The sequence below is a fragment of the Euprymna scolopes genome, chromosome 40, assembly GCF_053919585.1.
Source record: "Euprymna scolopes isolate OS-2025 chromosome 40, ASM5391958v1, whole genome shotgun sequence".
In the NCBI taxonomy this organism is placed as follows: domain Eukaryota; kingdom Metazoa; phylum Mollusca; class Cephalopoda; order Sepiida; family Sepiolidae; genus Euprymna; species Euprymna scolopes.
Window position 1 is genome coordinate 31,816,617 of NC_136521.1, and position 14,305 is coordinate 31,830,921.

Here is a 14,305-nt window from a genome sequence, read left to right on the forward strand (position 1 = left end):
TTTGCTGACGTGTTGAAATCCAATTCCATTATTTTTGTTCGCACAATTTAAAAAATTATTTGGCACATCCTTTAAACTTTCTAAAAACCAGTGTACACTCTATTAAAAAAATATATATAAAAAAAAAAATACTTTCCCCGCTGTTCGTAATAATATTCGTATAAAATCATAGGATTAAGTTGTCATATTTCGTTTTAATGTCCACTTTACATGTTGGAATGTATTGGACTGCTTTTAGAAATTGACTCCCAAATCAGCCTATCTCTGGTCAGGTCTTTATTTATCCCTCTTTCTCTCAAATGCATCCTTATCATTTCCTTGTTTTCTTTGGCCTTCCCCCGTGAAATGAACCTATTACCTCAACATCGACTAACCCAAAGACTCTCATATATTATTTCAATTCGACCACTATTGTCGCTATATTGTCCAGATCGAATCTTCCGCTAAGGTTTTCCAGACTTTCATTTCACACCCATCATAAAATTCTTGTATCATTTCTGTCCAAGCAACACATTTTTTTCCCTTGTTGGTAAGTTTTCACTTCCATACATTGTCACTCTTCATACTCATGCCTGATGGTCTTTCCTTGCTCTGCTGGTTAGTAATCATGTCAGTAATTTAATCTTTCATATGTAAATTATCATATCTGAAAACCTAATTAAAAATAAAAAAAAATAAAAACACCTACCGTTTACTTTAGAGTGGAGGATTTCTTTCTGAATTAATTTTAGGTGGTAAGTGGTCTCGGACTTGTTATTTGTTGTCCACTGTAAGATTTTTTAATTATTATTTTTTCTTAATAGGATTAACCTATCGCTAATGGTTTTCGTTTATTAAATAATAAAAAATAAATCACAACATTACTCGATTTTCCAATATTTTTATTTTAACCTTACAAAATAATATTTTCAAGGATACTAGCAGGGGTGCACGACATTGCTTAGGTGTTTGTACGTGTTAAAAAAAAAAAAATGTCTGGAACCCATACTACGGAGAAGGAAAAGGTGAAAAAAAAGAGTTAGTAATTAACTTTTGTCTGGGTGACGAAAAAAAAAAAAAAAAGCTAGAGAGTGAGAGGTGGGATTGAACTCAAACTTTCTTGCTAACCATTACGCCATAGCGGATAGCGAGATTAATGAGTTGGTAATTAAGTAAAGAATCACGCAGACGCAGAATGTTGCTTTTATAGCTGGCTGGAGGCCAGTTAAGTTTTACACTTTCTGACGATTTATTTATTTATTTCCCAACATTAATCAAAGCTAATTGCGTTTCTGGAGGTCCCGGCTGGAAAGCTAGGCGGCCTACTTCGCTCCAAATGGTTTTGCTTTATTTATATGAAAAAGGCAAACAAATACGCGAAAGGACGGAAGAGAGGGAATTTTATAAGTCGATCACTTTAAATGTAGAGACGACGTCTGTTTGCAAATCGTACATATCAATAATATATGATATAATCTAGGGAGTATATAAAAAATTCTCCAAAATAGTAACGTGGTTGAGATACCCCCCCCCTCCTCCCTGAAAAAAAGCCTTTCTTGAACATACAAAAACGCGCGCCACGTTTGCCATATATATATATATATATATATATATATATATATATATATATATATATATATATATATACTAGCGGGGGTGCCCGGCGTTGCCCGGGTGTTTGGGGGGGGGGAAGTGTTAGTAGGCAGACCCCACGATGTTAGGGAAAACCAGCTACCCTAAGAAGGGGGAGATCTCCAAATGAATAGCAATTGTTTGAGATGAAAGATTTCCCCAACTTTGATCAAAGCTAATTGTGTTTCTGGGGGTTCTGGCCGGAAAGCTGGCGAACTGATCCAATTCGATTAGTTTTGCTTTATTTATACGAAAAAGACGAACAAACACGCGAATGGACGGAATAGCGTGAATTTTTTAAAAGTCGATCAAAATAAATCTAGAGACGACGGCCCTTCGCAAATCGTACATATTATAATGTAGGGAGTATAAGGAAAGTTCTAAAAAAATAGTAACCCTCTTGAGACCCCCCCCCCCAAAAAAAAAAAGCCTGTCTTGGAGGTACAAAAACGCGCGCGCCACTTTTGCCTTTTAAATATATAGAAGATGGAGGGGCGGCTAGATAAAAAAAATGAAAATGACGCCGGGTATAACAAAAAACATTAAAGACGTTTGCATGCAATAAAATTGAAAGAGGACAGTCGTTACTCATGTAAAGAAATAAAAAAAAATATGTTGCAAACTGGGAAGTTAAACACAAAACAAAAGGTAAATCTGTGTAGAAAGCAGAAACAAAGAAAGAAGACGTCTGAATATATATATATATATATATATATATATATATATATATATATATATATATAATAAATAAAAAAATAATTTGTGTGAATGTGAGTTCGTACCTTGTGGACTCCGAAATGGCTGGGTCAATTTTTTTAATTTCACACGAAGGTATTTGATGTGTCTGGGAGTGTTCTTAGATAGGTTTTGTATTGGAATACCTGAATGCCTGCGATAAATGTAAAAAAATCAATAAGATATTAAAAAGGAAGTCCGATTTTGACCAATGTTAACACCTTATACAACCTAAGATCACAATTGCATTCGAGAAGTTTTATCACCGCACAAACAGACAGGCCCAGCATATAAAATCAACAGCATGTTCTTTAATAAGACAGGGGCGTGTTTGAAATGAATGTTTCTGTTTAGAGCATAATTAAACGATGATACTTGATTTTTGTATTTTAAAATTTAATTCCAGCCATTATATAAAATAATTTTATAAAATCAACATTAGGTTCTCTACAGTGCAATGTAGACTACAATGTTTTGTGGACTAAGTTATTATGGAGAGGCATGTGAGGTTTCCTCTCTGTGCACCGCAATGGGTCTCCGTCTAGAGTAGATAATCGATCAATTTAATTGAAAAAAAATGGGCAGTTTTACCGATTTCAATGACAATAAAAGTATGGGAGTGGAACATTTGTTATTCAATCCCGGGGAACCTTTAGTTTCCCTGCTAGTGTGTATATATATATATATATATATATATTATTTCTATTTAAAAAAAATGCATCTTGCTATTTAAAGTCGAATTTTATTTTTGCAAGTGCCGAAATCTGATTCCCTTATTTTTTTGTGTATATAATTTTTTTTTTTTTTTTTTTTTTTTTTTTAGGAAAGAATTTTCTGGAATTTCAGTTCTTTTACTGCATTCCACATACTGCTTCTCCCCTGGCGCTTCTCGGGGTGTTGTGGGGGTGACTGGCCTAGTTATTTAAAAAAAAAAAGATTTTTTTAAATATAGATGGTCACTTAGTAAATAACTTTTTTTTTTTTTTTTTTTTTTTTTCTGTTTTTTTTAAACTTTTTCTTCATCACTTCATTTCTCTTTTCTCACAAATATTCCTGAAAGCATATTGATCGATTATAGGTTGGTTTCGCAACTTATGTCTGTTTGCAGGACTTTTATTTTATTTTTTCTCACTTCATCGAAATTAGTATGGTCCAAGAAAGCAACAGAGCTAGGTAATAAGATTTGATTCAGGTGGGGGTTACAATAATTAACGAGAAGATTCATTAAAAAAATTGTTTTAATTAATACACAAGTGAAAGATAGTAATTCAAAATAAACAGAAAAACTGTTTGATATACTTGCTTATCAGTTAAAACTGTTTGTGTACACTAAAAATTACGGAAAATCATTGAGTGCAATTTGACTAATAAATAAAATTAATTTCTTGCTAATATTTCCATTGTGTGTCTTTAAGTCAACACATAAAATATCTTATATGAAGATGATATGCTGTCTTTTCCTTCATACTTCGTTAACTACAAATAATAAAATAATTTTAGTTATTACTGGCAGGCTGCTTGGCGTTGCCCGGTCGTAAAATATGCATAGATATTTTAATTAATGCAGAATTCTTATTTATTATAAACAGAAATGCCATAGGTATTAAACGTAACATTAAATTCCTTTTTAAAAAAAATAAAAATAAACGGAAAAAACATGTGCACACAATTTTTTTTTTTAACAGTAAAAAAAAACAAAAAAAAACTAGAGCTGAAATCGAAACCAAAACCTATAGACGGTGAGTCAAGTACGATAACCAATAGTCCAGCTTGACACCATCTTTAAAAAGGTTCTTCAAACCTACTTATTCTTAACATAGGTAATCTGTCATGTAAACAATTCATGCATGTGCATTTGTGAAGCAGTTGACAGATAATCATCCGATGATTCTACATACTAATTTTTCAATTTTGACCCATTAGCAGCATTTTTTTTTTTTAAGATCGATTAAAAAGTTTTCCACGTGTCTGAATACCCTATATACCAAATTTCAAGTCTGTATATGAAAAATTTGTTGAGTATATAGGTTGAAAAGTGTTCTTTCATACACCCACAAATTCTCACTTTTAGAATTATACTAGATGTACTCGGCATTGCCTGGTATTAAACGTAACGTTAAATTCCTTAAAAAAAAAAAAAAAAAAAAAAAAAAAAAAGCGAAAGAAACTGAGACATGGGCATATGAGTATTGTTTTTTTCTGAACAGTTCAGGTTCTGTAAAAAAAAAAAAAATAAAATAAAGAATACTCTAGCTGAGATCGAAACCAAAACCTAAAGACTGAATCAAGTTCAATATCCATTACACCAGCTTGACAGGATCTTTTAAGATTTTTGAAACTCGCCAAACAATTGACAAACAGATATAAATCTGATGACCCCGAAGTACCATTTTTTTTTTTTTTTTTTTCAATTTTAGCAACTCTTTTTGTTCTGGATGAAAACTGATTAAGACTTATCTGAATACCCTATATACCAAATTTGAAATCTGTAGATCAAAAATTCGTTTAGTATATAGGTTGAGAAGTGTCCTCACACACACATTTTAATTTTTATAGATATATAGTTAGATTAAAATTCTAATTAATAATTTTCCCTAATGTTTGGTGTACACAAATTGTTTTGCCTGATAATTAAGTATATCAAATAGTTTCTCTGTGTTTTTATATTGAACCGACATATTTCACCTGTGTATTTAAAAAAAAAAAAAAAAAAAAAAAAAAAAAAAACAACCACCGATAATATTGCTAATAATGAATGCCTTTATTAGTGGCCTGGCAAAGCCACAGACATCTGAAGCAGCAAAACTGAAACTGGCCTGAAGGACACTATATATATAAATGTAGGCAAATTTGGGCATATTTTATTAGTTTGAAAATATAGGTTCTTTTTTTTATCAATCATAAAATGTTAACCAAAGAATAGTATTATAACCTTCAAAACGCCTGCAAATTTTCATGTAGTTTCATCCCATAGAACCAAAGATATAAGCATTTCAGTATTCAATTTGGCTACTAGTATAGATATATTCATACATACCACCTTTTTTTGACAATTTTATTATTTTGAAATATCAGCGACTACTGATCAGAATTTAACAAATGAGGGCTTGTTGGAAAGCTAATGAACTGAATTGTGTAGTGGGCTATGTGACATTTGCCCTTAAGGTCACACATTAAGTAGATAATCCAGAGCCTATTTTTGGCACTTTTTTATAGCCATAAAATGTTTCAGTAAAGGTGCAGTATCTTTCCATCTTATCTTTGCTAAAATTGACACTTTTGTGCTTATTAAAAAAAAAAATTGATGCTTTGGATTTTTATAAAACTTTCTTAAAAGTTGTAACTGATTTCTATATAATTTTGTTTGCCTATACTTCGCGATGACTCTTGGATGTGCCCCAGGGTTTTTTTTTTTTTTTTTTTTTTAGGGCTAATAAAAACACTCCATTTTTCGGACTATTTTTTCCATATTTGTCCAAAATTTTCTGTGTATGTCTATTTAGCAGTTTTGCATTGTGCTGAACTAAAATTTAAATATGTTAAAGCCTCGGGGACTTTTGGTGCTAAATGGGGGTGGGGCAAATGATGGACTTAGTTATTTCATTTTTTGCATGGTGCAGAACTTAAATTTACATATGCTAAGGCCTAAAACTGCACCGCTTGTTCATTTCCACCAGGATTTGACGTCCCATGGGGACTTGGGGGGGGGGGTGCTAAGTGGTTGGGTGTAAAATGCTGAACTTAGTCGTTTTTTTTATGCCTCGTTTACTGTGCACTCACGGGGACCATGCATGCTTCACATGTTTAAATCTATATATACAGGGTGTCTCAAAAAATGTAAAAATGTACTCTCACTTTGAATGATAAAACCTTTATTCATGAACATAGTGAAATGGAATAGCTTTGAAAAGCAGAAGACAAATGTAATTGAAGAATCATGTTCGAAAATGTTAAAATGAATAACCATTATTGGTCAGATAATGCTGATAACGGTTAAAGTGTGAGTACCCCTCCCCCCTTTTTAGGCATCTTGTATATATATGTATTTGTGTGTGTGTATATATGTATTTTAATCGATGGCTGACATGATTTGATTTGGGAACAATTCATTTTAAAATGGATAAAGTCAGAATTTTTTTGCATGAGTGACATCAAATGAATTATCAATCATCGTTTATGATAATCAGATCTCATGTAAAAAAAACAAAAAAAAAACACAGTGTGAAAAGTGATAGCATACATATGTACAAACATGAAATAACTTAGCGTATTATATAAATTAGCAGTACTATTATTATTGCTTATTTATAATTGATTACTATAGCTAAAGTTATATAGAAACTGAACACTTACATTAGGTTGGTGCATAAATAGTGCTGTTTTTTTTTTTTTTTTACGTTCAACTTTTTGCACCAACCTAATATATCAATTGCTCTACAGACAAATTTAGCTTTAGTTGACCTTTGACAACTAAATATTTTTGTTTACTAGTCAAACTCACGTGATTTTTGGAATATGACATCTTTATTCCATGACAAGTACGTACATCATAAAGATTTTTCTGTATTTTTTCTTTTAATAAGTGTAATTCTAAACATGAACCGAATTTTCTGGTAAGACTTGAATGTATAAACATTTTAAACATTTGAATTTCTTCAGATGTTTTTTTTTTTTTTTTTTTTTTTTTTAAACGGCCTTCATTAAAAAAAAAAGTATATTGTTCTATTAAACCTTTTATTGTTTAAATAATTTGACTTTGTTTTATTTAAAAAAATAAGTTGAAAAGACTGAGCTTTAAAAGATTGTGAAAAATCGCCAAAAGATAGGCGTTTTATTATTTCTAGTCGTCACTTGGAAAAATCACTCACAAATGCGACTGTTTCACTCGCAACGTAAAGCCCTGTGTGTATGTATGTATGTATACAGATATACGGATATATATAAACTTAACACTTGCATTATACTAACTTAACATATATATCATCTAAAAACTTATATATACAAAGATTATTATAACTAAATTCATATTTATAATTTTAAATAGCTTATTGCTTTTAGGGATGTTATACATATATATTAGCAGGAAGATTCGTCATTGAATGAGAATCACTATCATACATTTTCACATGCTCTTGTCTTCGTTTTTATTGTCCCTTTCCTCTCATTTCGGCCCCTAATATAGTTGAAGTTATGATTTAAATTGAATTAAATTCCGATGTACATATTTGAAGTTTGAGGGACTTCTGCCCCAATGGATCACTTAGAGTTGGAAGCACAAATATATTCGGTACATAAACGGTAGCATAGAGATTTGGGACCACTTCTATTGTTTGGAAACTGAATTTTATACATACGATACATTAGCAGTATCAGAATTTTTTGTGAAAATAGCGAATAATTCCACCCCATCTTTCCAAGCTTATAACTCCTCGAAAAATGCAATTCAAGCCCTAATTTTTTTTTTCAATTAAAGGAGCAAGGACCAAGATTTCATTAAAAAAAAAAAAAAAAAAAAAAAAAAACGTGTTTTTTTTTTAAAAAGGTTTTAAACTTCGGACTTTACAGGTAAAATTCGACGAGAACACGATGTCCGTTTTTTTTTAAATTTGAATATATTATGTATTGACCTTTTCTCTTCAATTTGTGAGTAAATAATTATGTACTTATCCGAGTCGAAATTAATTATTTTTAGACATTTACAAAATTGGAGGCGTGAATTATTCGACCCCCTGTCTTTCCAAGCTTATAACTCCTCGAAAAATGTAATTCAAGCCCTAATTTTTTTTTCAATTAAAGGAGCAAGGACCAAGGTTCCATTAAAAAAAAAAAAAAAGAAAAAAGAAAAAACAAATAACGTGGTTTAAAAAAAGGTTTTAAACTTCAAACTTTACAGGTAAAATTCTACAAGAACACGAAGTCCGTTTTTTTTAAAATTTGAATATATTATGTATTGACCTTTTCTCTTCAATTTGTGAGTAAATAATTATGTACTTATCCGAGACTAAATTAAGTATTTTCTTTGTAATAGACACTGGGGGGGGGGGGGAACCGTGAATAAAAAAAAAAAAACGTTTGTCTAAAATATTATATTCGGTTTATTGGAAAGAACATAAAATTTCACATTGACCCTGAAAATATTGTAAAAATAGAATCAATAGAAAAATTTTGATAGATTTTTAAAATTTAAAAATTTAAAAATATTGAGTTTAAAAATTTAAAAATATTGAGTTCGGAAAATTCATTACTGTTTAAAAAAAAAATAAAAATATTTTTATTACTTTTAAAACAACTGTAATAGTTTATTTTGGAAGTATAATCCATAAAGAAAATAAATAACCCACTTTTAACAGAGAAATTACGAGATTTTTATATTGTATTCGCAGTTTCGTGTTAGGGGTGTCAAAAATTCCTACAAAAATTCTGATACTGCTAACGATACATCTATATATATAAATTCGTATTCCTATCTGTTTGTTTGTTTACAAAAGATCCGTTACTTTACACTTTTATGTATTTCTATATATAGTATGATTCTTGCAAAATATACAATTAAGAGGTCACCTCATTTGCATATTGCATTAAGGAAAATTGATTTTACTACATAGCAATATGTTAGTTAATGTTTCTAGTGAGAGAATTGCTTTAAGTGTTCTATTTAAAATTATTTTTTAAATAACAATTATATTGATAATATATTTAATTCAATTTCTTTGGAATGATTATTTCCAGCATAAACCTTTTTTACAAACTGGTCTAGAGTTATTTCCCCCTGGAAACATTTGAAGCTTAAAAAAAGTTAAAACAAACTCTTCACCAAATAAAATAATTTAGTAATATCAATAAGTTTCCAGCATGAAAAAATTCCGTGTAGACAGAAAAATGTTTTTTTTTCTTTTTAAAATATTCAAACAAAAACAAAAAATACTTACGAATAAACTGAAAAGATTTCATTTCTTCTTTTTTTCTTTTATTTTTTTAATTAACTTTCTGGCAATTGAAACTAATTAAGCCATACTTTTAGAAACAAAAAAGACCCCCCCTCCTCGCCCCAAAAAGCAAATCGAAAATTTCCTTTATTTACAAAAAAAAAAAAAGGCAGTTAAAAAAGTGTCTTTACAAAACAAACAAACAAACAAAAAACAGGAGCAAGTAACGCATGTATTAATATTTATAAACGTTATTTTTCAACGTCACAAAATCGTAAGTTGTCGTAGTCCAGTTGCTACAATACTTCGCTTAATACTTTTTCCTTTCATTTGCATTTCAGGTTCGAGCCTGCCTACGTCGCAAATTTTTTATTTATTTAAAAAATTTTTTTTTTGTGGTTGCTTGAGCACTCGCTGCTATTTTTATTGAAACAAAAGTTTTTATTTACTTATTTATTATTATTTGTGTGTGTGTGTGTGTGGGGGGGGGTCTTTCCAGCGCAGAGACAACAAAAGTACTCGATATCCGGAGAATAGTTTCTTCTCCTTTGTATTCCTTCTGCCGAAATATTTTATGCAGAGGGTATCACATACTTCTTTTTTTTTTTGGGGGGGGGGGCTTACATTTACATGTTTTTATCCGTTTCTTTATTTTTGAAATTGTTGTGGAGGTATCGACATTGCCCATGATGAAAATGATTAATATCTTTAGTATAGCTGGTGTGTTCCATACGGAACTTCATGTCGACGCAGGCAACGCCAGGTACCCATGCTAGTGTTTCATAAAAATAGAATATATTTGTAGCTTTGAGGAGATTATGCTCTCATAGGCCTCCTTAGGAGTACACATAGAAACTTGGGAATGCTTTCATTGTTTTTGGCAGTGAATGTTACATATGAATAAACTTTTAGATTTTATGTAGATTCTCTAACCTTTCTAGTTTATCAAAGCAAAGTGACCAAAACGAAATATGTGCATTTCAATTGGGCCAAATGGAAATCAGAGTGCAGGTGGTGAAAAGATAGATATTTAGTTTTGGAAGCATTAAAGGTAATTAGCCACTTTTTACTCCATTAAAGATGGATGTCGACAAGGCCATGCTCCCATAGCCTCCTTAGGGATTCGTTTAGCGATTTGGGAACCTTGTCTTTCCCAGTAAATTTTACATAAGAATACACATTTAGATTTTATGTAGATTCTATAACCATTCTTTCTTCAAGAATGTACAGACATCACACATGTACATTGTGTTTTAAAAAGGCGTAGATTTATAAACTCTCTTTCTAGAATGAGATTTAAGATACGCAATTGTAAGATATATTGATTCTCTTCAGACTATTGTTTTTATTGACATTATTATTATATTTATTAACATTACATATCATAAAATTGAAATGGAGGGAGGAAGACCTTATGGATTTTGTAGTAATGTGAAAGCCTAGATAGATTTGATTTATAACTATATTTATTAAATGAAGAAGGTACAAGCAGAAACTTTTGTTTAATTCGGTATTGTATCATCGCAGAACAAATTAAATTGACATTATCAACGTCCTCAGTAAATTTTACAAAAGAATAACATTTTAGATTTTATGTAGATTCTATAATCTTTCTTTCTATAGGGAACACACACACACACACACACACACACACACACACACACACACACACACACACACACACATTAGTTATTATTCCAAAACCAGAAGATGTATTTAATTCATACAAATTTTTATTCATGTTCTTTTATTTTTAAATGAAGTATGTCTTACATGTGTATCATTAAATACTGGAAGACCACTAAACAACTCCTCAGAGACAAATGTATGTTTTTCAAAAAACTGTTGGAAAAGTTTTTTTATTTTATATTTATATGGAATGAAAAAGGATTTGGAGAAGATAAAAGGAAATGAAGATATGTTCAGTTTGTAAAATATAAATAAAGAAAACTTGCTTATGGTACTGTTTATGGTAAAAAGATTTAATTCAAATCATGTGGGGAAAACGTCTTATGTCGCCATATATATATATATATATATATATATATATATAGTCATCGACATACAGTTCTGTTTCGTTGTATCACAACTCACCAGTGCCGCTAGATTAGCACCTCTCCCAAGCCAAGGATTGAACCTAGAACCATCGCGTTGATAGTCAGCAGTTCTACTGATCGACCCACGGAAGTGGTGCCCGCAAATAACCTCACCAAATGTCTATTTTTTAAACAAACATTCGTCCACCACTTTTATAGGCCTCAAACCGCCTGTTTATAAACAAGCAGTGAGCCTGTGTGCGTATATGTGTATATATATATATATATATATATACACAAACACACACGTATGTATATATGTATGTCGATTTTCTTTTTAAGAAATGCACCTCCCTCTGTTTCTCTTGGCACCCATTCCATTATCTTTCCTTCCTCCTTTTCTTGTGCCTATACTCTCCCTCCACTATCCTTCGACTTTAAGATCCTCTTATGCATAACAATTGAAGTTAGACCATTGCCTCACCCATAATGAGATCACTCCACTTGGCATTTCATCTGCCTTTCTTTCTCTCCCACACCTCCAAGAAACTTTTCTTGGCACCCCCAGGAAATCTTACACCATGTTGAAAAATAATCCAGATAATAAAAACCACTGCTTTCATTTAAACCCCCCCCCCCAAAAAAAAACAAACAAACTCTGCAAGGTGCAGGATTATATTCAATTGGCAAATAAGATTTGCCCATAAGCGTCATCTGGCAAGCTAAAGTAACGGCACCAGTAACGGAGAAGATGCAGTTCCTTCGCATAGAAATTGGTAAACAGAAGAACACGAAAAATGGTAAATGTTTATTTCAATATTTATTTTGCATCCATATACAAACATAATTATGTCTACATACCCGTTTCCATTAGATCACTGAAGTTAAGCAAGATTGAGTAAACATTAAATGGGTGACCATTTGTGAATACCAGATGCTGTATGTGCTCTCAACTTATCTTGGCATTGATTCCAGTCATTCTAAACTTCTTTTTGCCACTAAAATCGAGCAGTTCTGATGTAGGAGAGGTGTGGTTAGGGATTGTGCAACTCTTGCTTCACAGTTACATACACAGGCACCCTTACAGGGGGTATCCATTGTCGAGATTGCCCGCAATTTATGGTTTAACACCTCTCAAAATAATATAGTAATCTGAACGAAAATATTTATCATTAAATAATTGTAAGCCACATCTTATTGTGCCAGTCTTCAATTTTTTCCGATCATTTCTAGCTTCTCTGCAGTCTTCCTCTTGTTCTCTTTCCCATTCTTTTCTTTGTCCATTAACAATCTCTCTTATTCTTTCTCTCTGTCTAAAACTAAACGAAAATTCTATGATCAAAGTTTCTTTCCTAGAACTGCCTGTCTGTGGAACACAATACAGCTGACTATAACATGGTCGTTTTCAAGTCTAATGTAAACAAGTTTTGCTGAGCCATTTTCTTAAATAATCAAACCCTGCCCAAGATCCACCATTACTAATCAGTGTTCTCTCATCGGCTATCTAACAGTAATTAACCCTTATTATCCTTGAGTGGTTTTTGGGCCTTGATAATCGATGATGACCCACCCACCCAACCCCGGTAAAAAAAACACACACACACACACACAAAAAAACAATTAGTGTTGGAAATTCTGGCTAAATAGCCTGCACATTTTCTATTCATGTATCTCAGGAGTGGCCAACCTAGGACATATGTGCCAACAATGGCCTGATGCATAATTACAAATGATGCACTGAACTCCAGAGAAAAAATAAATAACATTTCTAGAAAGAAAGTACAAGAATTGAAGTAAACTAGCAAAGCTACCTGGCCCTGGGGCTATAAAAAGCAAAATTAAAGAGATAAAAAAAACAAAATTAAAGAGATCAAAAAGTGTGTGTAATTTAATATTAAAATTATCTCTGTACCTCTCAATCTATCCATCCTTCTATTTCTCCATTTTTCCACACCTCCCTCTCAACTCTTTCACATTTGCCCAACCCATATCTTATTTTAATGCATTGAAAATAATAATCCAAGTCATTCACCTCTCCTTTATATAATGTTAGATGTACTCAGCGTTGCCTGGTGTTAAACATAATTAAATTCCGTTTTAAAAAAAAAATGAAAAGAAACTGAGATATGTGCATGTGAGTATTATGTTTTTTTTCTAAACAGTTGATTTCTTGTAAGTAAAAACAAAAAAATAATACTCTAGCTGAGATCGAAACCAGCTGTACACTGTCTTTACAAAGTGTTTTCAAACCTTCTTATAGTTAACATGAAGAAGCTGTCATGTTTCACGACCGCGCATGCACATTCGTGAAACAGTTGGAAAACAAATAAAAATTTGACTCCCAAGTACCAATTTTTTAATTTTGATCCATTTAGCAACCCTTTTTTTCTGAATGAAAACTGAATCAAAAGTTTTCCACATGTGTAAATACCCTATATAGCAAATTTCAAGTTTGTAGATCAAAATTTCGTTGAGTATATAGGTTGAGAGTTGTCCTCACACACACACACACACACACACACACATTCTCCCTTTTATAGATATCCTAGATGTACCAAGCATTGCCTGGTGTTAAATGTAACATTAAATTCCTCTTGAAAAAATGAAGTAAAAAAAAATACTCAAACAGTAGCCACGATGGTCTGCAACAAAAATAGAAAAACGGTTTTTATCAATTGGAATTGGAATCATGTCGTCTTTTCTAGGGTGACAATTTTATTGTTTCACGTTTTAGTTAAATATTTAGAGACTTATAAAGAATCTGAACCTGGGATTGTATTGGAATCGAAAAATATTGAAATCATCCCATCACTAATATATATATATATATATATACTAGCAAAAGTACCTGTCATTGACTGGGTTCAAAAACAGCCTACAGAAAATGGACCCTGATTTATGAAAGTACTAGTGGGGGGGTACCTGGCGTTGCCCGAGTGTTAGTAGGTGTGTGTGTGGTTGTTAATGAAAACCTAAGAATAAACGAAGTAAAAAAGA

At 31.6% G+C, this 14,305-nt stretch overlaps 1 protein-coding gene across 1 annotated transcript in view; it reads left to right on the forward strand.

The window, feature by feature from the left end:
* Positions 1-971: 971 nt before the first annotated feature.
* Positions 972-14,305, forward strand: part of LOC145265650 (pleckstrin homology domain-containing family F member 2-like) — a 219,959-nt gene continuing 206,625 nt past the window's right edge. Inside the window, exons 1-2 of the mRNA XM_080121717.1 lie at positions 972-1,004; positions 13,425-13,442. Of these exons, the coding sequence (XP_079977843.1) occupies positions 972-1,004; positions 13,425-13,442 (51 nt within the window). The remainder of the gene's footprint in view (positions 1,005-13,424; positions 13,443-14,305) is intronic.